The 24,924-nt window shown below is 45.8% G+C and overlaps 1 protein-coding gene across 1 annotated transcript in view; it reads right to left on the bottom strand.

Moving 5' to 3' along the window:
• The window catches only part of NWD2 (NACHT and WD repeat domain containing 2), an 89,539-nt gene extending 78,975 nt beyond the window's left edge, over positions 1-10,564 (bottom strand). Inside the window, exon 1 of the mRNA XM_060246246.1 lies at positions 10,406-10,564. Coding sequence (XP_060102229.1) covers positions 10,406-10,556 — 151 coding nt within the window. The 5' untranslated portion in view covers positions 10,557-10,564. The remainder of the gene's footprint in view (positions 1-10,405) is intronic.
• Positions 10,565-24,924: the final 14,360 nt, after the last annotated feature.

The raw sequence follows: 24,924 nt of genomic DNA, 5'->3' as shown, positions 1-24,924 counted from the left end.
GAAGATCTTGGTATCATACCTTGGCTAGCTGCTTGCAATCAGACTTCACTCTACTGGGCTGATACATACCAAAGGTCTGATAGCATAAAGCAGTTTCATATGTTCCCGTTTCACAGATTAACTTTACTGACGTCTTCAACGGGCTCATAATTTCAGAAGAGTTCTCTGTAATTACAGTAACTTTTCCCTTTAAAGTAATTATAATTACAGAGGACAACTTTGAAATTATGAGCCAATTGTAAGCTTCAATCAAGTTCGTGTGCTTTATAGGAAAATAGCCTAAGAAAGAAAAAGTTCTGTGAGATAACCGAGCTGTCAAGTAATTCAAGTCAAATAATTTATTGTTGATTTGGCAGACAAACTTTACAACACATCTGAGCAGACTATTATTCTCAGAAATGTACTGAAATTGAAAAAAAAAACTACTTTAAAGGCACAGTCTTAAAATCAATGCCTCCAGTCCATCTAAAATTAGTTGTAATTAAATCTCATTGAAACAAATGGAATATGTTAGCTGTGACTAATTCATATCCTGCTGCTTTCAATAGGACTGCTGACGTGCTTAGGAGAAAAATTTCATAATTGTATCCTGGGGTATATTAAAATCACAAGCCTAATTCCAGTGTATCCTGAGGTACAAAAATGCCACCCAACTTATCTATGACAGAAGAAGACATTGTGTTTCACAATATCCAAACACCCAGAGCCTGAATACATATTTTTATAAGAGAAGAGGAGGAGGAGTAGATTGGATTTATATCCCGCCCTTTCACTTGGAGTCTCAGAGAGGCTTACAATCTCCTTCCCTTCCTCTCCCCACAATAGACACCCTGTAAGCAGAGGAGTCCTCTTGAGAGAACAGCTCTGAGAGAACCATGACTGACCCAAGATCACCCAGCAGCTGCATGCAGAGGAGTGGGGAATCAAACCTGGTTCTTCCAGTTAAGAGTCCATGCTCTTAACTGAACTGAAGCTCTTAATCACTACACCAAACTGGCTCAGCTTGAGGTGGAAAACATCTTAACGTTAGTAAGTGCTATTATTTATCTATTCATTCATTTCACTTTACTAATATCCTGCCTTTCTCATTTGGGCATTTTTCTACTCCAAGAATCTTCCTAGCTCTCTGATGGGAAAAAGATATTCTCCAGGTTATCTGGAAGAATCATCAGGTTATAGGAAAGATCTCAGTTTCTCCAGAACACTTGAAAATGCCATTCAGGAACAGTATTTCCGGGGGGGGGGGTGAGGGGGGTGGTTCATGGGGTATTTGGGTAGCCTAATACCTCAGGGGGGGGGTGGGGTGGACTGGGACAATAAAGTGGCCCAATAGAAAAAACAATAGATTCCCATGGTAGTTTTGTACTCTATTGCTTTTCTGTTTACAGAAACAATACAGTACACGCTAAGTGGTTTTATTTTTGTGGGTTGAAGTACCAAAGTGTGACCCCATCTGCGGACAGTTAAATTGGTGGACTGGGGCCTCACTGAGAGAAGGCAGATTTTTGATAAAACTTGAGGGATTCTCAGGTTTATAGAAAACTCCGAAAAATTAAAAAGGGGGGGTTTCAAACAAAATACAATAATGTTGTCTGCGCAAGCACATTCTACTACACCATTGTTACTGGGCCACTGAGGTGGCAAAGCTAGAATCAGGCAGGCGGGGGGAGAGAGCTGCTACCACCATGGTGAGGGCTAGGGTTAGGCAGACTGGAGTGGAATGGCCACTGCTGAGGTGGCAAGGCTGGGGGAGGTGCTTCAGTGAAGCTGGAGTCCAGTGAGATGAGGGGAGCTACAGCTGCCACTGAGGTTCAGTGGGCTGGGGGGGGGGCTCATGGCAGGCAGAGCCGGTGCATGGGGTGCTGCTGCCCATCTTCCTCCCATGGGGGAAAATTTTCACTTGTGTGCAAAGTGCGCGCGGGCGACATGATGACGTTACCCAGACGTCATGTCATTACGTCAGTTACTGAAGTGCTGTTGTTTCTGGGCGCTGAGGGGCCAGGGGAGTTTCTCCGACCCCTCAGCATCCAGTCGGAGGCTCAGGGACGGTGTGAGTGGGGAGGGGGGATCCACACTGAGCCCGTTAGGTGCAATTGCCTAGGATGCCTACTCTCACATGCCGGCCCTGGTGTCAGGAGTCAGGAGGGCTGGGGGATAATCCACCTGAGAATCTCATGGGTTCCTGCTTATTTACCAATGTGTAGATGAAAATGGTATTTGATATGTATCAAGTGACTGAATATGTATATTACGCCATCTACACACAAAAATGCATTCAGAAAAATCTACGCATATTTAAACTGGTTTAACTGGATTATGACTGACAAAAACTACACAGAAACATTTCCTGTCATATTCAGAAAATTTAACTTTGGTAAGGAACTTGGTAACATTTGGATTCCCAACTTTGGTATCTGAGATGCCCACACAGTTGCCTCTAAATGTGCTGTCACAAAATGTTATGTGTGTATGTGCGAGGGGGGGGGAGGGGGAGCTTCTTTATTTATTACACAAGTTTACTCTAGTGGGTAAGTGCGTGGACTCTTATCTGGGAGAACAGGGTTGATTCCTCCACATGCACCTGCTGGAGTGATCTTGGGTCAGTCATAACTCATTCAGAGCAGTTCTCTCAAGAGCAGTTCTCTCAGAGCTCTCACAGTCCCATCTATCTCTGTTGAGGGGAAGAGAAGGGAAAGGAGATTGTAAACTGCTCTGAGACTCCTTTGGGTAGTGAAGAGTGGGGTATAAACCAATTTAATCTCTTCTTACTTCCTTTATGGATTTCATTTAAACCCCACTTTTCTCCCCAATAGGGACCCAAGGAGGCATATTCTCCATTTTATCTCTGCAACAGCCGTGTGAGGTAGGTTAGGGGCGAGAATGTGTGACTGGTTCAAGGGCACCTGGCAAGCTTCCATGGCAAAACGAGAATTCGAACCTGGGTCTCCCAGATCCCCATCCGTCAAATCTACCCACTGCAGATGCTGGCAACTTTCAAGTCCCATGCAAGGTTGCAATAAAACGCCAAAAGCCTTCTCTAACCATTCACTGTTTTCTCATTGTGATTATTGCTGTGGGTGCTAATGAAAAATATTTGTTGGAATGAAATAAGATTTAAAGCAGTCCGACAGGGTGAAGGCTTCTGGAAAGCAAACCTGCATTTACAAATTTAAAATCCCATCTGGAAAGGCCGCAGTTCACCGATAGAGCACATGCCTTGCACCGAGCGAGACTTTGGCATCCCCCAGGCTGGGAAACAACCTTGGATTTGGGCAGCTGAAGCCAATCAGAATAGACAGTGATAAGCAGATGGACCAATGGCCTGCTTTATCAGGAGGCAGCTCTGTAAGCTCATAAATCACCATTTCCATAAAGGGAATTCTAGGCAAGCTCATGTGCAGATCATCGTAAGCAGCAATCTCACACGTGGCTGGTTATACATGGAACAAAACAGCTTTTATAGGTATAATTACCACACCTACACAGTGCTGTTCATTTAAGAAATCCACCACTTTCAAAGTAAACCCTAATTTCATGCTAGGAGTTGGTCAACAAGCTGGGGGACTGCGAAGAATCACTGGGGAAGAAGGGAAATAAACAACTGGGACATTTCCCTCTCCTTACAATGTCAGACAGCTGCTCTGTTTAGCACAAGATAGTTGTTAGAGTATCAGGCTAGGATCTGGGAGATGCAGGTTCGAATCCCCTCTCTGCAACAGAAGCTTGCTGCATGGACTTTGGGCCACTTCCTTCCTCTCAGCTTAACCTACTTCACAGAGTTGTTGTGATAAAAAGGAACAAGCATGCTTAATATTTTCCTGCATACCAACTAGAAAAGCACACTGAAACCTTGTTTGTGTACAGCTTTGTTTCGCCCAGGACCATCAACTCTACTATTTGAAGGACAGTGATTACTGCAAGCTGCTTTGCATGTTGGCTGCTACTCAATTCGATTTCTTGATTTATTTCCCTAACTTTTAATAGATTCAATTCTCAGTTGCTATTGTTCTGAGTGTAAACCTCTTTGGGAGCTGCTACAACTGAAAGGCAGTCTATGTATAAACAAAACAACAAAACGCACGAACGACATGTATGCCTTAATCTGTAACAACTTGCTTAGGTTCTAACCTTTTATTAATTTAATTGCTAATGAGCAAAAGCGTTACTTGAATAATTCCACAGCATTCAACCATTTCACATACAAGACCTACTTGTAATCCCAGCCTGGTACACAGGACTATTATTAAAAAAACCACCAGGTTTTTTTCTCTAGAAGACTAGATACAAAGCAGGAAAGAATGCTTGTGTCTTAGCAGCTCTACAGGACAAGTGATTTGGTGGGTGGGTGTGCAGCTTTTTATCATAATCATCATTAAGGGCCATCAAGTCACAACTAAATTATGGCAACCCATGAAGTTCCACTTCATGGTGTTTTCAATGCAAGAGATAAACCCAGCCACAGACTCCCTTTGTACAGCAACCCGTTTTCTTTGGCGGTCTCCAGTGTTCCCTCTAAACTGAGTTCATGTGAGCTACCTCACAGTTTTTTGGCCTCCAGCTCACACATTTTTGTCTTAGATCAGCCTGTTCAGGAAGGATGGGCCACTGAGCACACTAATTTTTGCAGTAGCTCACAAAGTAGAACTTTTGCTCACAAAACTCCACAGCTTAGAGGAAACATCCATGGCCAATGCTGTTTAGCCTCCAAACTCTAATACGGAATGTTTAGGCTTATATACACGGCTGGGGAAAAAGGTGAACTTTCTGAAAGATGCCCTTTTGCACTTGATTGGCCTCTATATGGTGATATTTCTTATTTTTCTCTTTTAAAATTCAACTGAATGGGCATACACACACCCTATCCTGGTGCAATCAACCTTAAGGTAAGGATACCAGGTGACCATCAATACATTAACCAATGAGGGCCAATTTTAACTACTAAGCTTTATAACTAAGGACATATTTCTGGGTTTTTTGTTAACACTTAGTTTTGGTGCATTAATGTAGGGGGAAATGAAAAGGATAATACTAAAAATGAATTTCCTTTCTAATAATGAGTGACAGGCTTGGCAGGTTAAACTGTAACTTATCTTGCATTTTCTTTAATATCACAAGAATGCACCAACGTTACCAGTCTGGCAACTAGTAAATGCTTTTGAATTTAAACAACTGAACTGATTGACCAATTAAAAGGTGGATGATGCAACAAGTGAATTCTTTAATCAGTTGACTGGACCTTTTTATTGGATTTTTAAAATTTTTCTATGTATAGCACATTCACTAAGAAGCTCCCATGTTTTCTCTGTGAGAGTTAATCCAGGTCTGAAGAAAGAACTTTTGGTATCACATTGGCTGATCCTTTTAAGTGATTCGTTTTTTTATAGCCCAGGGGTAGCCAAACTTGCTTAACGTAAGAGCCACACAGAATAAACAGCAGATATTTGAGAGCTGACAATATGAACATCAGATGTTTGAGAACAGGAAGGAAGCAAGCAAATAGATGGGGGGAGGTGGAAAGAAAGCAACTTTAACTTTACATGCATCCTCCAAGCCATCGGCTGGCTTGGCTTGGAGAAGTGATTTAAAGAGACAAATGCCTTCTCCAAGCTGGCCAATGGGGTGGCAAGGCTTTTGAGAGCCGCACAATTTTTTTTTTATTATTATTATTATATTTATGAATCGCCTCATCCTGGTCTCTAGCCGGGCTCTAGCCGATGTACAACAAAAAGTACACATAAAATCAATAAAACCAATAATTTGAAACAATATATGTAAAGGAGCCACATGTGGCTCCCAAGCCACAGTTTGGCCACCTTTGCTACAGCCCTTATTAAGATAAGATAATAATGTTCCACAAAACAGCTTCCTTATAAACAAATGAAACAAGTTACCACATGAAAGTTTACCACTTGTGGCATTAGACAGTGAAACTACACATAGGACTCCATAGACTGGCTTTCCTCTACAATTTCAGACTTTCCTCTACAATTAAAACTCTAAGCTCTTCTTAGTTTTTATTAGAAGCCAACTGCTGTACAGGTCCCTTTATTCAACTGATATCGTCATTTCTATCACAGCCTGTAAACCAATAAAATGCAGATACTAAATTAAAATGAAGTTTTAAAGAAATTCTTTTTTCCTCACTTTCCTAATGAAAGGCACCGTGCAAATCTGTAAGCATCTTTGCTCCCTGCACTGCAAAACAAAAAAACCCAGCTTTCCCTCACTCAAACTTCTGCTAACCTACAACAGAAAATGTTAGCGGATGGACCCAGCTGCTCTTTAAATGCCAGTTCTTGCCAGCCTGTATGAGAAAAGATTCTTCGAACTCAGTGCCAGCCCTTAGTTCTTTTTCAGGCTGTGTTCCTACAAAGGGGTTGAATATACAGAATTATTTGAGGAGCCACTTGAAAGCTCTCTGTGTATGTGTGTTTAAAAACGACTAGAAGTTGGCAGGGGTACTGAGAAGAAGAGGGGAAAGAGAAATTAGGAGTCATCCTGTAGAGCAGGGGTGGCCAACGGTAGCTCTCCAGATTTCTTTTTTTGCCTACAACTCCCATCAGCCCCAGCCATTGACCATGGCAAAAAAAAAAAACATTTGAAGAGCTACCTTTGGCCACCCCTCCTGTAGAGGCTGGGGGGCTTTTTAGTGACATAGGATCATGTCTCTGAGACTGCTTGGTGAAACAGCTGAGGTCTTGGAGCTGCTTCAGAGGCTATAACTGCTCAAGCTGACCCCTACGTGTCCACAGAGCTGCAGCTGAAATGCACCAGTGTTCCTAGTACAGGAGCAGAGGAGGTTTCACCAAAGGAGCTGCGAGCCTCTCCCTCTCAACCTCCACTGCTCTTCTTGTAAGTAATGGGCTAAGTGCCAGCGCTTCCCGGGACACCATGTACTGCAGCCGTCAAGCTCCCAGTTTTTAAGAGGACTGTGAGTCTCTTCTCCTGCCTGCTGCGTATCAGCCTGGGAGAACGAAGGAAACAATACAAAAACAGGCGACTGCTTTCTGCCAGCAGCCAAACTGGCTGGCAATATCCTTTAGAGAGCTTTTCAGCTGAGACTGAAGTAAAGCAGAGAGTGGGGAGTAACAGCCAGGCATATTCTAACAGGAATACGTTAGAAATGTGGGAAAGACTGCTGATTTATTCATGCTATTTAAATTGGTTTGGATAAGGGATTTTAAAAGTCTCCCCCTTTGAACTTATGCTCTGGTGGTTTAGGGGAAAGGGGTGGACCTTAACACTACACATATCTGCCTGAAACAACAGCTACCAGATGCAACACAAAAAAGTTACTGGATTCTTCTTTTATAAGACATATTACAGTTACAGCACCAATCACACAATGAAGTCTCCAGTGGAAAATACTTCAGATCTAATAATTGCCTTAGTTATTGGCTGACTCACTAACTAATCAAGGTAGCGGTGAGGGAATTGCAGTGGTTATGATATCTCCTGATAAGTTAGATGTCTTATATTTCATGCACGTGTGGCCAAAGGTACCCCCAATTTCTAGAGGCACCTGTGATTTCTAGAAACATTTGAAAGGGAGACTTCTTCATGACTCTCTAGACACAAGCCCCCAAAGCTTAAGGTACTTCCAGACCATACAGAAACCTGCAATTGGGGGTGTAGCTACTTCTTCATACTCTGATTTCTACCATTGTCTAAAAAGGGGGGGCAAGACTTTATAGTAGAAATGGGCTGGTAAGACATGTTAAAGGTACTTTCAGGGCCCCCAGAAAGCTATTTGGCACACACATAAGCCTATAATGTTCTAACTACTAGATCAGGGGGTGTCAAACATGTGGCCCAGGGGCCGAACCTATCCCCCCACAGGGTTCCTATCAGGCCCCCGAGCAACTGGCTGTTGTCTGCTTCCTTCTCCCTCTCTCTTGCTTCCTTCTGCATCACAGCTTGCTTTGCCAGGTGCACAACTTACAGATGACCTGAACAGCATACTCAAGATTGCTACAGCACAGGCATTGTCTCCAGATTTTGATGCAACAATTCAGAGCAAGAAGTGTCAGTTATCAGGGACTGTTAAAGAAACAATATATTGCCAGAATGCTAATCTTTTAAGCATGTTTTAAACTTTTTTTTTAAAAAAAAACTTTAAATGTGTTTGTGTCCTTTATAAAGTTTATATCTCCGCTACCTGGCATTATATTTTATGACATACATAGCCCAACTCACCAAGGTCTCATTTATGTCTGATCTGGCCCTCATAACAAATGAGTTCGACACCCCTGATAATTTCAGAGGATCTGCAAACAGCAAAAACAAACAGGAGTCTTCCGGCACTTGAAAACCAAAGAAAACTGTATTGCAGCATAAGCTTTCACAAACAAGAGACCACCTTTTTTTTGCCATGGATTGCTCTAGCACATGAAAGCTTCCGCTAGAATAAAAATCTGAAGGAGCCCAAAATTCTTTGTTTACTACCATTCTTAGAAAAATCTAAACATATGTACTTTTTTTTTTTTGCATCTAAGAGTCTAGATCTGGGACATGGAAGTTTTACCACAGAATACTACAGGCCGGGAATCCAGCACGGGCGGTGGGGGTGGGGGGAGAGCAGATCCACTTATGATCTGACCCAACAGCTATCTGTGGGAACTGGCTAGGATTCCAGGGCTCGTGGGAGTAACCCAGAATACAAATCTGCATTTAATAGCAGTACCAGTTACGCATCCCCATAAGGTGAAGGTATTCCCAGATCTTCCACAACTCTGCAGCTTGGCACATAGTAAGACCCAGGCCTCAAATGCAGCAGGAGCTCACCGGAGCACAGCTCCTGAACCTTTCTGACAGCCCCCCCCCCCGCTCCTCCCCACCTTGTCCATTGAATAGTAGGTGCAGCTGCATAACAATCCCTGGATGAGCTCCACCGCTATTTTCCTACAAAACGACCCCTGGTAAGACCTAATAACAGGAAACAGTCCTACAATGGGCAAAATTGGAGTCAAGAACAACCCCATTTCCCAAGTCAGATAAGCTCCCCAGCAGTGTTCCCTCTAAGCTGAGTTAGTGTGAGCTAGCTCTTAGTTTTTTAGCCTCCGGCTCACACATTTTTGTCTTAGCTCAGGAAAAACAGCCACAGAGCAAACTAATCCATGCAGCAGCTCACAACTTTAATGTCAGTAGCTCAAAAATTAGGATTTTTGCTCACTAGACTCCACATCTTAGAGGGAGGCTTGCTCTGGTTCCCAGCTCTCCAAGTCAACCAAGCTCTGAATCCTGCCTCTTCGAGAAGCCCTCCTTCGCCCCCACCCAGTGTTCCCTCTATGCTGAGTCAGTGTGAGCTAGCTCACACATTTTTGTCTTAGCTCAGGAAAAACAGCCCAGACCAAAGTAATTAATGCAGTAGCTCCCAATTTTATTGCCAGTAGCTCCCAACTTTATTGCCAGTAGCTCACTAAAATTTTTGCTTACAAGACTCCACAACTTAGAGGGAACATTGCCCCCAACCCCAGCCAGCGTTCCCTCTATGCTGAGTCAGTGTGAGGTAGCTCACACATTTTTGTCTTAGCTCAGGAAAAACAGCCCCAGGCCAAAGTAATTCATGCAGTACCTCCCAACTTTATTGCCAGTAGCTCACAAAGTAAAATTTTTGCTCACAAGACTCCACAGCTTAGAGGGAACATTGCCCCAACCCCAGCCAGCGTTCCCTCTAAGCTAAGTCAGTGTGAGCTAGCTCACAGTGTTTTTTAGCCTTTGGCTCACACCTTTTTTGTCTTAGCTCAGGAAAAACGGTCCCAGAGCAAAGTAATTTATGCAGCAGCTCCCAATTTTATTACCAATAGCTCACAACTTTATTGCCAGTAGCTCACAAAGTAAAATTTTTGCTCACAAGACCCCACAGCTTAGAGGGAACATTGCCCCCAACCCCAGCCAGCGTTCCCTCTAAGCTAAGTCAGTGTGAACTAGCTCACAGTGTTTTTTAGCCTTTGGCTCACACCTTTTTGTCTTAGCTCAGGAAAAACGGTCCCAGACCAAAGTAATGTACGCAGCAGCTCCCAATTTTATTGCCAATAGCTCCCAACTTTATTGCCAGTAGCTCATCAAGCAGAATTTTTGCTCACAAGATCCCACAGGCTTGAGGGAACACTGCCCCCAACCAAGGTTCCCCCTAAGGTGTAGAATCTTATGAGCCAAAATTCTACTTTGCGAGCTAGCGGCATTAAAAGGGTGAGCTGCTGGCCATTAAAGCGGCGAGCTCCTGCATAAATTAGTTTGCTCTGGGGCCATTTTCCCCCTGAGCTGAGACCAAAAACGTGTGAGCCGGAGGCTAAAAAAACACTGTGAGCTCGCTCACACTCACTCAGCTTCGAGGGGACGCCGCCCCCAACCCCGGGCAGCCGAGAAAAGCCCCGCCGGCCCTGAGCCTCTTTCCCGCCTTTACCTTCAGGGTTGGCGCTGATGAAGACTCGCACGCTCCTCCCGCTGGGCGCCAAGTGCGCCGGCAGCGCCGCCAGGTTCCCGCCGAACGCCGCCCGCCGCAGCGCCGAGTCCCGCGAGCAGGGCAGCCGGCCGGCCGCTCCCGCCGGCCACATCGCCTTGGCCGCCGTCTTCCCTCCGTCACAGCCGCTCTCCGGCAGAAGGGCGCCGCGAGCGGCTCCTCCTCGGCGCGCCGGCTTCCTCGGGAGGAGGGGGGCGCCTTCCCTGCCTGCTTCCCTTCACCTTCGGCGGCGCTCTCCCGCCATGCGGCGCGGGCTCCCCCTGGGCGCGGCGGCGGGAGTGGAAGCGCTCAGTCAGGCGCTCGGGCCGCCGCCGCCGCAGCGGGCGGAGGACGGCATGGCTGCGCGGAGGCGCCTCGGCCGCACAAGGTGAAAAGTTGGCGCGCGCCGGGCGGGGAAGGAGCCGCTTTCCGCCGGCCCCGAGGGGGGGTCAAGGAGGGACGAGTCGGCGGTGGCCTTGGGCTCCCCCGGGCGGGGGGGGGGGAGAGAAAAACCCCGCTCCACCGCCGCTGCGATTTGGCCTCTGCAAAGCCCGCTGGCTCGGTGACTTTGCCTCGCCGCGAGGAAGGCGGCTCGGCAAGCAAAGCCTCCCTCCCAAAGAAAATGGGGTTTGCCTTTGGGCTCTCCAAAGGCGGGGCGGGAAGGGGGGAATAAAATCGAAATTGCACCGTGCGATTTTGCACCGCGCGCCGGCGAAGCGTGCCTCTTTTTTTTTCCCCCCCTCCGACCTTTTCTCCTCTTCCCAAGTTGCCTCTGCAAAGCCGGGTTAGGAGGAGGAGGGGGGGGGGACTCGCTGACTTTGCCTTGCTGGAAGGCAGACTGCTCATCAATCAAAGTCTCGCTCTCTCCAGAAGAAAAGCTTTTGCGCTTGGGCTCAAAAAAAAAAAATTATATATATATTTATAAAAATCAAATTTGCACCGTGCAATTTTGCATTGCACGCCGGCCAAGCTTGCTTTGCCTCTTCCCCGGGTCTTTTCTCCCCTCCGACCTTTCCTCCTCTTCCCAAGTTGTGCGCCGAGCTTCCGAAAAATGGAGATCTTTTTATAGCCCTGGGGGGCTCCGAGGCTTGAAAAAGGAGAGTTCAGACAACTCCATCCCGTGCATTATTCCCCCCCCCCCTCTTTTTTTTCGCACGGGCATGATCACTGCAGAGATCCACAGGAGGAGTTTTAAAAAAAAAAAAAAGCGGAAAGGTTATTTATTCATCAAGCCCATCGGCCGGTTTTGAAGAATGAAAGGCGAAGGAAGGAAGGAAGCGGGGAATGCAATAATTGCGGGGAGAAGAAGGGCTCTTTTTCTTTTTTGCAGCGGGAAGTGGCGGGGCATCCCGGCCGGCAGCGCCAATGAAATATTCAGAAAGGTTGTGTGATGGTTGGCCGGGGTCGGGCAAACCTCCGCCGTCGCCACCTCCCGAGCCCGGCTTCTTCCCCTCCACGCCTCCCTTGGCTCCATACAGTCAATACGCAGAAGAAGAAACGCTCAGGCGCCCCCTCCAGGGGGCAGGGACATCTCTTCCCCCCCCCTCCCCCGCAGCCCTCCATGAAAGGAAGAGCCAGGAGAAGAGGGGGGGGGGGGGTCCCTCGCCAGGAGAGAGTGCTCCAGCAGCTGCTGTGGCGGCAGGAGGCAGGTTTGTGGGTCTTTTTTGGAAGGGGCTGCAGGTAGGGTTGCCAATCCCCAGGTGGAGGCAGGGGATCTCAACCCCCCTCCCCAGTTTGGAGGCCCCCAGGGCTGGATGAACAGGTCAAGTAGGCACTGCTTTAGGGGCCAGGTTGGCTCCCTGCCCCCCAGTTCCCCTCCTCCCCTTGCAGCTCTCCCGGCCTGCAGACTGCAGCCAGCAACTGAGCCACTCTAGGCCTGATTTGCCAGGTGCAGTGGCTGCTGACATGGTCTCCAAGTTTTCCTCTCTGTGCCTTTCCCCCACAGCTTTGTCAAAGGGGCTTTTGAGAAGGTGCCTGCAGACGGCAGTGGGGCAGGCACTCAGACTCAGCTCATTTGCGAGGCCCCCCCCCCAAGATTTTGACCGCCTAGGGGCCTCCACAGGGTTTAATCGGGTACTGCTCACCTCGCTTCAGGGTCATCGGAAAGCGGGGGAAGGGAGGGAAATGTCTGCTGGGCACTCCATTATTCCCTTTGGAGACAGATTCCCATAGGGTATAATGGAAAAATGATCCACGGGTATCTGGGGCTCCGGGTGGGAGGCTATTTTTTGAGATAGAGATACCAAATTTTCAGCATCTGGTGCCTTTCCGCAAAATACCCTCCACGTTTCAAAAAGACTGGACCAGGGGGTCTAATTCTATGAGCCCCAAAAGAAGCTGCCCCTATCCTTCATAATTTCCAAATGGAGGGAAGACATTTAAAAGGGGTGCAGTTCCTTTAAATGTGATTGCCAAACTCCCTTTGGAGTTTGGTTATGCTTGTCGCAACTTTGGTCCTGGCTCCACTTCCCATGTCTCCTGGCTCCACCCCCAAAGTCCCCAGATAGTTCTTGAATTGGACTTGGTAACCTTAGCTGCACGCCTTGACTTCGTCTTCTAAGAGACAGCCAGCCAGCCAGCCTTGGCATCAGTGCCGGATTAAATCTTATGGAGGCCCCTAGGCAGATAAAATCTTGGGGACCCCCTTGCAAATTATCTTAGAGTCTGAGCACCTGCCCCACTGCCCATACTAGGCAAGTCGGGCAAAGAACAGCCCAGTTGCTGGCTGTGCATGCTGGGAGGGCTGCAAGCGGAGGGAAATTGGGGGTTGGGTAGCTGGCCTGAGGCCCCTAAATGGGGGCCCATAAGCCAGTGCCTACTTGGCCTGATTGTTAATCCAGCTCTGCCTGGCATCAAATCAAATGGGGCGGGGGGGGGGAGGCGAGAGGGAGTACCATGAAGCCATAGGAATCTTTGGGCATTCATTTTTTAAAAAATAAAAGCCACCAAAAACATGTTCCAGAAGTTTAAACCTAGCAGCAGGGGTCTTTTCGTAGGAAAAGAGGTGCTGGAGCTCAGCACAACTAATTTGCATAACTTATTTGCATATGCCACATACCTCTGACATCACCGGAAGGTGTACTAAATTCTGTCAGCTCAGCATCTACCTTAAAAAGCTTCTGGAATTAGAATTGTCAGAATAAAACCTTACTCCCTCCTTCATGCTTTCAGAATTACTTTCTTCTATGGTGTAGTGGTTAAGTGTGCGGACTCTTATCTGGGAGAACCGGGTTTGATTCCCCACTCCTTCACTTGCACCTGCTAGCATGGCTTTGGGTCAGCCATAGCCCTGGCAGAGGTTGTCCTTGAAAGGGCAGCTGCTGTGAGAACCCTCTCCAGCCCCACCCACCTCACAGGGTGTCTGTTGTGGGCGGGGGGGAAGGTAAAGGAGATTGTGAGCTGCTCTGAGACTCTTTGGAGTGGAGGGCGGGATATAAATCCAATATCATCTTCTTCTATGTGGCCACAGTGGCATGAGGAAGATTTCCATCTGTTTGTTTTATATGTTTCTTACAGGGGGGTTGAACAATAGAGCCCGGAAACAAGTAATGGTATTGGGGGTGAGGGTAAGAAAGAAAAAACACAATAAAATTTTGAGGTTCCGATGCTCCACTTCTATGAGCTCCTGTCCAAAATGAGGCCTGCCTAGTGGAACAACAACAAAAGCTGTATTCTTTCCCCCCTCAAACTGTGGTGGAAAGTGCTGTCCAGTCCATAGGTGATTTACGGTGACCTGTGAGGTTTTCAAGCATGAGGCGTTCAGAGGTGGTTAGCCAGTGCCTGCCTCAGCGTCACTAATATTCATTGGCAGTCTCCCATCTAATATTAGTGGGGGCCACCAGTGCTCCCTCTAAGCTGTGAAGTCTTGTGAGCAAAAATTCTATTTCAGGAGCTTATTGGCATTTCAAGTTGTGAGCTACTGCATGGATTAGTTTACTCTGGGGCCATTTTTTTCGAGTGAGACTAAAACCTGTGAGCTGGAGGCTGAAAAACTGTGAGCTAGCTCACACTGACTCAGCTTAGAAGGAAAACTGGCGCCAACCCTGCTTAGCTTCCAAGATCTGATGAGAAGGGCTCTCCGGGGCCTCTCCTAGACTACACAAAATTGCTTTTTAAATTTCTCACATCTATGATTTGATCAACATAAAAAAACCCTAAGACCATGGCATCTGGCCCCATCACTCCTTGGCAAATAGAAGGGGAAGACATGGAAGTAGTGACAGACTTCACATTCCTTGGATCCAAGATCGCTGCAGATAGTGACTGTAGCCATGAAATTAAAAATGTTTGCTCCTTGGGAGGACAGCTATGGCAAACCTAAGCAGTGTAATAAAAAGTAGAGATATCGCCCTGCCAACAAAAGTCTGTATAGTCAAAGCGATGGTATTCCCAGTAGTAATGTATGGCTGTGAGAGTTGGATCATAAGGAAGGCCAAGCACAGAAGAGTAGATGCTTTCGAGATGTGGTGCTGGAGAAGAATCTTGAGAGCCCCTTGGTCTGCAAGAAGATCAAATCAGTCAGTCCTAAGGGAAATCAACCCTGACTGTTCCCTGGAAGGTCAGGTGTTGAAGCTGAAGCTCAAATACTTTGGCTACCGAATGAGAAGGAAGCACTCACTGGAGAAGATCCTGATGCTGGGAAAGACAAGGCAAAAGAAGAAGGGGAGGGGAAAAGATGAGATGGCTGGACAGCATTACTGATGTAACTGACATGAAATTGAGCAGACTCTTGGAGGATGGTGGAAGATAGGAGGGCCTGGCATGACTTGGTCTGAGGAGTTGCAGAGAGTCGGACTCATCTGTGCGACTGAACAACAAAAAATGTTAAATGTATGTTTGACTGTTGAAAGAGCTATCATCTACTTGAGATTCCACATTAATGTTCATAATTGTACGGTTGGGGGGGAGGGGAAGGTTCATGGCTGTCACAAGCGCCTTAAGTTGGCAAAGTATTAATGCAGCAGAGGCCATTGTTAGCCTCATTTTTTGATAGCTTTTAAACGCCTTCCTGTGTTGACCTTTACGTAGGAGAAAGCGTACGGGAAGCCAGCTGGAATTAAAAACTACTAGTGAATAAACAAGTCTAGAGCTGAGCAATAAAATGTTCAGAAAGAAGTATTATTAATCATAATAATTTGTGACTCTTCCTTTTACCACTTGACCTAGGCCTGTATCTTGACGTGAAACTTCTCCACGTTCAAGAAGAAATGATGAGAGTAGGACGCTCCGTTGACTTCAGCCTTTATGACTAAGAGAAGAAAATGCCTCTTTTCTTGGTGGGATGTGATTGTATTGCATGCAGGGCTTTTTTTGAGCAAGAACGCACAGGAACGCAGTTCCGGCTGGCTTGGTGTCAGGGGGTGTGGCCTAATATGCAAAAGAGTCCCTGCTACAAAAAAGCCCTGCGTGGAACAGTGGTGACATCAAGGGGTGTGACCTAATATGCAAATGAGTTCCTGCTGGGCTTTTTCTCCAAAGAAAGCCCTGATTGCATGTATTTGTTTAGGGCAGGTGTCCCCAAAGGACTCCCTCTGGGTGCCCACCAACACCTTTCTTGGCGCCCACCAAATGTTTTTAGAATGTGGGTGGGATCAGGAGGGTCCTTGCCGATCAGGGCTTCTGATTGGCCACTGAAGATCTGGTCAGCTTTGTAGATTAAAACAGCATTGCTTCAGTGGCAGCTGCCGCCACAGTATTTGGTTTATTCTCTCTCATCCCACATCCCCCAGTGTATTTTAATTACCCCTCTTCTTCCCTGCACTTGGACTCTGTCTATGTCTTGTTTGGATTTTTAGCTGTCTTGTATTGTAATTTTAATTTGTTTTTAATTGTTTTAATTGTTCAGCTCTCTGATGAAACCTGCCGTGTGGGAAGGCACGGTTATAAATCCAAGAAATGAAATGTAATGCCCTAACTATGAACTCTGTTCCAACATCCATAGCCTTGGCATGTAGAAGCTACATTCCAGCCTTTGACCACCCTCTCCTTTTCTGTTATTCTCTCTAATCCACCCCCCTAAAATTCGAAGACGCTCACTCCAGTAACCAGCAGGATACGTTCTGCTTGATCAACATGTATATGCAATGAAGAAAAAATATCAGTATGGGAGATAGCTGCTTCCAGGGTCAAATCTTGGTTTCCAAGATATAAAAGGAAGTGGAAAAGGCAAAGGTGGCCATTAGGGACTGTTGACCCACAACTCACTCCCAGAGGCTTCGGAACACACTTTTGGCTCCAGACCTACAAGTTCAGAAATAGTGCTACAGACCAGGGGTGGCCAAACTTGCTTAACGTAAGAGCCACGTAGAATAAATGTCAGATGTTTGAGAGCTGCGAGACACGAATGTCAGGAGTTTGGAAGCCACAAGACAGGAAGGAAAAATAGATTGGGAGAGGTGGAAAGAAAGCAACTTTAACTTTAAATGTAATTCTCCAAGTGATTTAAAGAGAGAAGTGCCTTTTCCAAGTCAACTGATGGGCCAGTGGGGGCTTCAAGAGCCACACGATATGTGTGAAAGAGCCACATGTGGCTCCTGAGCCACAGTCTGGTCACCACTGCTTTAGATCATGGGTGGTCAAACCTGCTCAACATAAGAGCCACATAGAATAAATGACAGATGTTTGAGAGTCGCGAGACATGGACATCAGATGTTTGAGAGAAGGAAGGAAGGAAAGAAGGAAGGAAAATGGAGAGGTGGAAACAAAGCAACTTTAATTTTAAATGCATTCTCCAGGCCACCGGCTGGCTTGGAGAAATTATTTAAAGAGAGAAATAACTTCTCCAAGCTGGCTAACAGGGTGGTAGTGGCTTTGAGATCCACACAATATGTGGCTCCTGAGCCACAGTTTGGCCGCCCCTGCTATATACATCTATAGATAAATGTGCTACTATTTTGCAAGATGTTCCGGAAGGACACCCCCCCAACTTGTCTAGGGTCTAATTGTGTCTTCAAACTGTATTGCCTCGTGTGTAATTAACTTGTGTGTAAATCATTTTAACTTGTGTGTAAATCATTTTCAGTTCATTGTATTTTGGAAATATTCTCAATAAACCATTAATAATTCAATACGTAATCTAGACAAAGCCTTTCGGTGCCTTTCCTTTTGAGAACTGCTGTTGCCCCTTTTGTGACCTGGTCTGCTGTGGAAAAAATAATAATATTGTTTGATCCTAATGATGGGTAAAAAGTGAACTAGGGCCGACCTTTGCCTCGCTTGGTAGACTCGGGGCATATGATCGGATGTCTGTTTTTCTACTTCACTTTATTAGGTTGTCGCTTTCGGCTGCTGCTGGTGCTGACAGTTGTTATCAGTAACACGTCGTATTACCAGCGTTAGACCTAAGAGCAGTTTCTCGGTGACTCAGTATAAGCCTGGAACGACATGGTAGATTGGGGAAACCTCGCTTGAGTCTTACATAATTTTCCTGTTGTTTCCTATTATGTTGCAGCACCAATAATTTTGCTTTTTTACCTCTAAAATTTGGCTCACAGCCAAGTTCATGCTGTAATTGTGCTGGTATAATGGACAACGTAGAAGCAATCCCTGTTTTACAAGCATTCGGGTTGCTGTCAGCATAGTCAAGTGGGGCCAGCCATCGAGGCCTAGGGGTTCTGGCAGGGCCTTCTGTGGCTGACCTCCACAATATGCCATTTCCCTGCCTGCAAACCTCCACCCATGTATCCAGTTGCCGAGTGCCTTCAGGGAGAGCGGTTGCGGGCAATTTAGAATGGCTACGAGCAGGGCTCTTTTTCTAGCCGGAATGCCTCTACATATTAGACCACGCCTCCCTGATGTAGCCAATCCTCCTAGAGCTTACAGTAGCCCTCTAAGCTCTTGGAGGATTGGCTACATCAGGGGGGCGTGGCCTAATACGCAGAGGCACTCCTGCTAGAAAAAGAGCCCTGGGTATGAGCGTGCACAGGCTGGTAGTAAGATACATGGGGTTAAGAAGGGGCTCCTGGGAATTGTTTGTCTTGCCTCTTCAAATCTGCAGCCACTCCTGACTAGCATCCTTGTCATGTTACAGCTGATGCTTGGGAAGCCAGAGCATGTCAGAATCAGCATCTGGAGCAAGTTAACCAGGATTAGCCTTTTGCCCAGTCCTAAAAAGTTTTAGCTATGAAGTCCTAAAACGTTTTAGGTACATCAGGGGTGTGTGGCCTAATATGCAAAGGAGCTCCTGCTAGAATTCCAACCCCGGCTATGATATCCCCGTGTCCCACCTAGACTAATTCTGTATTCCACCCATGGTTCATGTAACACCAGTTCAGAACCACTGCCATAGAATACGATTTGAAAAACCCCGGTACAGATGATCACTCGCTCTGAATTAAAAGACATGCGAGTCAAGAGCTGCTGATCTCAGCTGCCGTTCCTGACATCTGTTGAACCCACTTCAGGCTCTGATTCATCCCTTTCCATGTCAACAAGCCACTGAAATGAAGTTTGGAATAGCTGATCACGAACCTTATGTAAATTAATAGTATTTTTAATCTCATACCATTTCCCATTGAGGATTGAGCTACAAGTGGGAGAGAAAACAGCTGCTTTTTTTTTTTTTTTTTAAAAACCTCAGTTCTATTATGGTTGGAGCATCAGAATTAAACACGATATTTTAATGTCTGGAATGTAAAATCATATAAGCTGAATTAAATAGTCATTAGTCTTCATTTATCTTTTCCCCCTAAAACCATCTCTAACTTTAGTCTGCATATTTGCAACTATACTCTTAAATAGCACTAGTCTACCACAACAGTATTATCAGCAGTTGAGTACTTTGGTTCTAAAGTGACAACTCTTGTCAAGTTCTCCTTGAAAACCAAATCAGAAAGTGCTTGTTTCTGCAACATTTTGTGTTTTAAACCTGGGGGTCCAATTTGGATTGGGTCCATGGCTTGAGGGAATGGTTTAAGCTCCCCATGTGTTTTTTCTCAACCTGGAACAGCCTGCTCAGTTGAGGAAACTTGTGTATACTGGGACAGTATATGTAAGGTTTCCCTAGCAAGGCAAGTTGTTCCTAGACTTTGGGTAGAGGGATACTGTTATGAGTATGAGGCTTAAACCCTTCCCTTTTTTCGCGATCCCACTCCAAATTGGGCAGTGGTATGCCTAATTAAGTTTAAACTACACAGGGTGCTATGGAAATGGACACATTCCATGCAGTAAGTGCATGGATGAAGTACTTCACTGCTAATGATACTTTTGGAGTAAATATTGGAGTGTCTACATATGGAGATGATGATGGTGACCAGAACATCTCTGTTGATAGTCCCTTGCAGGGCTTTTTTTGTAGCAGGAACTCCTTTGCATATTAGGCCACACACCCCTGATGTAGCCAATCCTCCTGGAGCTTATAGGGCTCTTCTCACAGGGCCTACTGTAAGCTCTTGGAGGATTGGCTACATCAGGGGTGTGTGGCCTAATAGGCAAAGGAGTTCCTGCTACAAAAAAAAAAAAGCCCTGATCACTTGCTGTAAGCTGTCCAGAGCTGATAGGATAATTTATTCCGCATGGAGAAGAGCACAGTATACATTTAATAAAATTCCAAAAGTCTCTGCAAGATGTGTGTGAGAGAACTTCTTTTAATCTCTAGGAAGACATCAGGCAGTGGGAGTAGGGCTGCCATATTTTGAAAAGTGAAACAGAGGATGTATTTCCCGACTGACTTCTTCAAACAAGTGATTGCTGTGACAAATCTCATTTTAAATTCCCCTGCTATTTAAGTTGTGATAATTGCTACTGACTACGAATATTCCTAACTTTCCAACCCCCCAAAGGACATTTTCTTCAGGTTTTAAAAAAAAAAACACCTCAAAAGAGGATGGACACCAAAAAGAAGACATGTCCTCTCAAAAGACATGACTTCTGATAACCCTAAGTGAGAGGGAATGCGGCATGGTATAGTCCAATCCAGGTTTCTTTTTGTAGCAGGGACTCCTTTGCATATTAGGCTACATCCCCCTGATGTAGCCAATCCTCCAAGAGCTTACAATAGGCCCTGTAAAAAAGAGCCCTGTAAGCTCTTGGAGGATTGGCTACATCAGGAGGGTGTAGCTTAATATTCAAAGAAGTTCCGGCTACCAAAAAAAGCCCTTGTCCAATTTCATCAGATCTCAGAAGCTAAGCAGGGTTCGTTGTTGGAATGGGAGACCACCAAGGAAGACTATAGAGCAGAGCTTTTTTTGTAGCAGGAACTCCTTTACATATTAGGCCACATGCCCCTGATGTAGCCAATCCTCCTGGAGCTTACAGGGCTCTTCTTACAGGGCCTACTGTAAGCTCTTGGAGGATTGGCTACATCAGGGGCGTGTGGCCTAATATGCAAAGGAGTTCCTGCTACAAAAAAAAAGCCCTGCTATAGAGGAAGGCAATGACAACCCACCTCTGTTTCTCACTTGCCTTGAAAGGCCCTTGCTGGGGTTGCTGTAAGCCAGCTGTGACTTGATGGTACTTTACAGGCACATCAAGCAATAAAATTGCAAATGTAGTAATACGGGTTTGTTTTATGTCACAAAACTCACCAAGCCAAGAAGAGGCTTTAACAGCACTTCTGCTCCCAGCCCTGGCTGCTGAAATACAAATGCGGAAATTTTACCCTTTCATTTCTAAGTCCCAGTATGGCCTGCCAGCTGGCAGTAGTACAAGCGCTGCTATTTCATCTTCAGCTTTAAAGGAAATCTGCCTTATCTTCTGTAACTGCAGCAGGCTTGGTAAAATGTCAGATGGAGTTGTTTCTTTTCTTTTCTTGAAAGAAATGTGGCTGTCTAAAAATTCTCTCAGAAGCCAGATAAGGAAGACCTCATATTTTCCTCCCATTCTAAGCGTAGGTGTTTAAATCGTATCATTACTGCTCATATCCATCCCTTGGTGGCTTGGCCCTCCCCCATTTCTCTGTTCGTAGCTCAGAATTTCCTTCCCTTCCTTTGTGGTTTCTCCCACTGTCCAAATGTTGGGCCTGTTCCTACCGAAGTTGAGCACTTCAAAGTTCCATCTACTTTAACAGGAAAGTTACGCATGTTGTGGCCATATGCGGACAGAAGATACATGTACAGGAGACACGTTGGTGTGAATATGCTGCAGTTCAAGCCCAGGTTTTCATTTCATTAAAATAGCCTGGGCCTAAGATACCTTCCTCCTGCCATCTCTCACTACTAGAAACTCCTGGCTTTGCCCTGTCTCACCAGCCTTCTGGAGTCCATTGAGAAAGGGAGCAAGTGTGTGGGCCAAAACGTGGCTCGGGAGCCACATGCGGCTCTTTCACACACATTGTGCGGCTCTCTAAACCCCCACCGCCCTGTTGCCAACTTGGAGAAGGCATTTGTCTCTTTAAATCATTTCGCCAAGCCAGCTGGCAGCTTGGAGAATGCATTTAAAGTTGCTTTCTTTCTACCTCCACCCCCTTCTTCCCTCAATCTATTTTCCTTCTGTCTTAGAGCTCTCAAACATCTGATGTGTTTGTGTCTTGTGGCTCTCAAACATCTGACATTTATTCTATGTGGCGCTTACATTAAGCAAGTTTGGCCACCCCTGGTGTGGACAGTGGTGATCCGGTAGACATTATATACTTGATTTTCAAAAGGTTTTTGCCAAGGTGCCTCACCAAAGACTCCTGAATAAACTCTAGCAGTCATGGGATAAGAGGGGTGGGTTCTCTCATGGATTAAAAAAGCAAAGAGTAGGAATAAATGGAAAGACAGTAAGCAAAGCGGAGGACTAAATGAAGAGTTCTCACAATGGAAGGAAGTAAGCAAGCACGGGGATTCTACAAGGGTCAGTATTGGGGCCAGTACTATTTAATTTATTAATCAGTGATCTGGAACTAGAAGTGAGTAGTGTGGTGGCCAAGTTTGCTGATGATACAAACCAGGCCTTTTTTTGGTAGCAGGAACACTTTTGCATATTAGCCAATCCTGGAGCTTACAGTAGCCAATCCTGGAGCTTACAGTAGGCCCTGTACTAAGAGCCTTATAAGCACTTGGAGGATTGGCTACAACAGGGGTTTGTGGCCTAATATAGGAGTTCCTGCTACAAAAAACCCCAAACCCTGTACAAAAATATTCAGGATGGTGAAAACCAAGGTTGACTGTGAAGATCTCGAAGAGGACCTCCACAGTCTGAGTGAACGGGTGACAGTGTGATGAATGAAGTAATGGTAAGTGTAAGGTGATGTTAATTGGGACAAAAAAAAATCCCAACTTCAAGTCTAGGCTAATGTGGTTGGCCTTGCTGAGACTGGATAACTCAACGAGAGTGTCAACCCAGCGTGCTGCAGCGCTTAAAGAAGGCTAACACTGTGTTAGGGATTATTAGAAAAAGGGGTTGAGAATAAAACGGCTGATACTGCAATGTCCTGGTATAGATCTATGGTGTGGCCTCATTTGGAATACTGTGTACAGTTCTGGTCACCGTATCTTAAAAAAAGACATTGCAGAACTGGAAAAAGTACAGAGGAGTGCAACCATGATGATTAGGGAGTTGAAGCACTTTCCCTATGAGGAGACGCTAAGCAACCTGTTTTTCCTTGAAGGTCCAAGCAGACATAGAACAAAGCTTCATGTCACTCAGTGCAGTTCGGGAGTATATTTTGGCCACATTTATAGGACGAGCAGAAGATTGGGGGGTGGGAATCCTTTTCAGATTGAGAAAGAAAGGATGGGACAAAGTGGAGCAGAGGTGTGTGACCAGCTTGGAGAATATGATACTTCAAGGTCCTAGAGCCAGTTTGGTGTAGTGGTTAAGAGTAGTGGACTCTAATCTGGAGAACCGGGTTTGATTCCCCACTCCTCCACATTCAGCCCTCAGGGTGATCTTGAGTCAGTTACAGCTCTCTCAGAGCTCTTTCAGCCCCACCTACCTCACATGGGGTCTATTGTGGGGAGAGGAACGGAAGATGATTGTAAACTGCTGAGACTCCTTTGGATAGTGAAGGGTAGGGTATAAAACCAGCTCTTCTTCCTCCTCCTCCTGGGAGTACTTCTAACTAAACTAAGAGGGGAAGCAGCCAGGGGAGGGGGACTTCTGTGTGTAGAGATGGCTTGATGAGTATCATGGTACTTTGAGAGGCATCTAAGCAACCTAAATGGCATTGTTGGGATAGGCAGTGCCTCAAAGAAAACCTTTCTTAGGGAAACACTAATGTGACGCTTTGTAGGCACACTGATCAAGTACAGTAGGGATTCCTTGATTAATGCTTTGATAGACAGATATTGGGCAAGGAAAGGTTTCTCCCTTGGACAACTGTTCTTCTACAGTAAATGTGACTGGATTAAGTTTAGTCCTCCTGCTGGATCTCTGCCTTTTGTCATGATATTGGCCAGAAAGCTATTACTCTGTGACAGAGAGTCAGTGAAGCTTATCTCAACACTAACATGGAAATAAGGGAGATTAAATAAATGGAAGTAGGCTCATAATAATTTAAATCAATGGGACTTCAAAGTACTTAACTCTGGCTAAATTGTGTCTTTAGCCGGTAAGCTTCTTGGAGTAAGGACTAGGGGTGTGCATTCAGTTCGGCCGAACTGCATAGACCACCGAATCACCCCTGATTTGAAAGTATACAGCACCGTATACTTCAAATTCCATTTTCAGGCCGTTAAATGGGAGCCGTAAATGGGTCTCCGTATACTTCCGTATAGATATTCGGAAATATATGGAAGTCAATGGAAAAGGCAGGAAAGGAGCTTCTGTAACCTCAGGGGAGCTGCTTGGTTCCTTTCCCGCCTTTAGAAGCCTTTTCCTGCCTCTCCCATAGCCTCCCTGGGATCAGGGAGGGAGGGGGAGGGGAAGAGGAGCCCCAACAGCCAATCCAAAGCATGCATTTGCAAAATGCATTGCAAATGCATGCTTTGAAGGGCTTTTGTATGGCTGATGGCTGGGCTAATCCCTCAGCCATCAGCTACATTGTTGTTCTTTTGTTTACTTGGGTATCCAAGTGTTCTCTGGCCAATCACAGAGCAGTGCTATTTTTTGAAACTGCTCTGTGTAGGGTTAGAGTCTGCCTGGCTGGACTCCATTCCATTGCTGTTGTGTTTTGTGTTGGTGTGAGAGAGAGATTGTGCTGCGCTGGCCCTTGGCCTCAGCTGCTGCTGCTCTCTCTCAGCCTTTCCTGACCTGCCTTGAGAAGAGAAGACGTCTAAGGTAAGACAGTCTTGGGGTTTTTGTTTTTATTTTAGTTAGTAAAAGGACTTTTTAAGACTCAGAGTCCCTTTACTTATCCAGATTTGGGTGGGTGAGTACTGGGTAGCTTATTTGGGGTTAGGGGGTTCTGCTGGGGGTGGGGACCTGGGGTGGGGGGTTGCCAATTTGCCCGTATCTTACTTTAGTGAGAGGACTTTTAAAAGTGCAATGTCCTTTTACTTTTCTTGATTTGGGTGGCTTGGATTTCTTGGGGTTAGACTGAAGGTTTTTTGGGGGGGAGGGGTTGGTAAAGTTCCTGTATTGTTAAAAGTTAAGTTTTTTTACTGTTTTAAAAGGATTCTGTG

Source organism: Heteronotia binoei, chromosome 9 (assembly GCF_032191835.1).
Source record: "Heteronotia binoei isolate CCM8104 ecotype False Entrance Well chromosome 9, APGP_CSIRO_Hbin_v1, whole genome shotgun sequence".
Lineage (NCBI taxonomy): Eukaryota > Metazoa > Chordata > Lepidosauria > Squamata > Gekkonidae > Heteronotia > Heteronotia binoei.
Note: the sequence above shows the minus strand (reverse complement) of the source record. Positions and strands in the feature narration are given on the sequence as shown.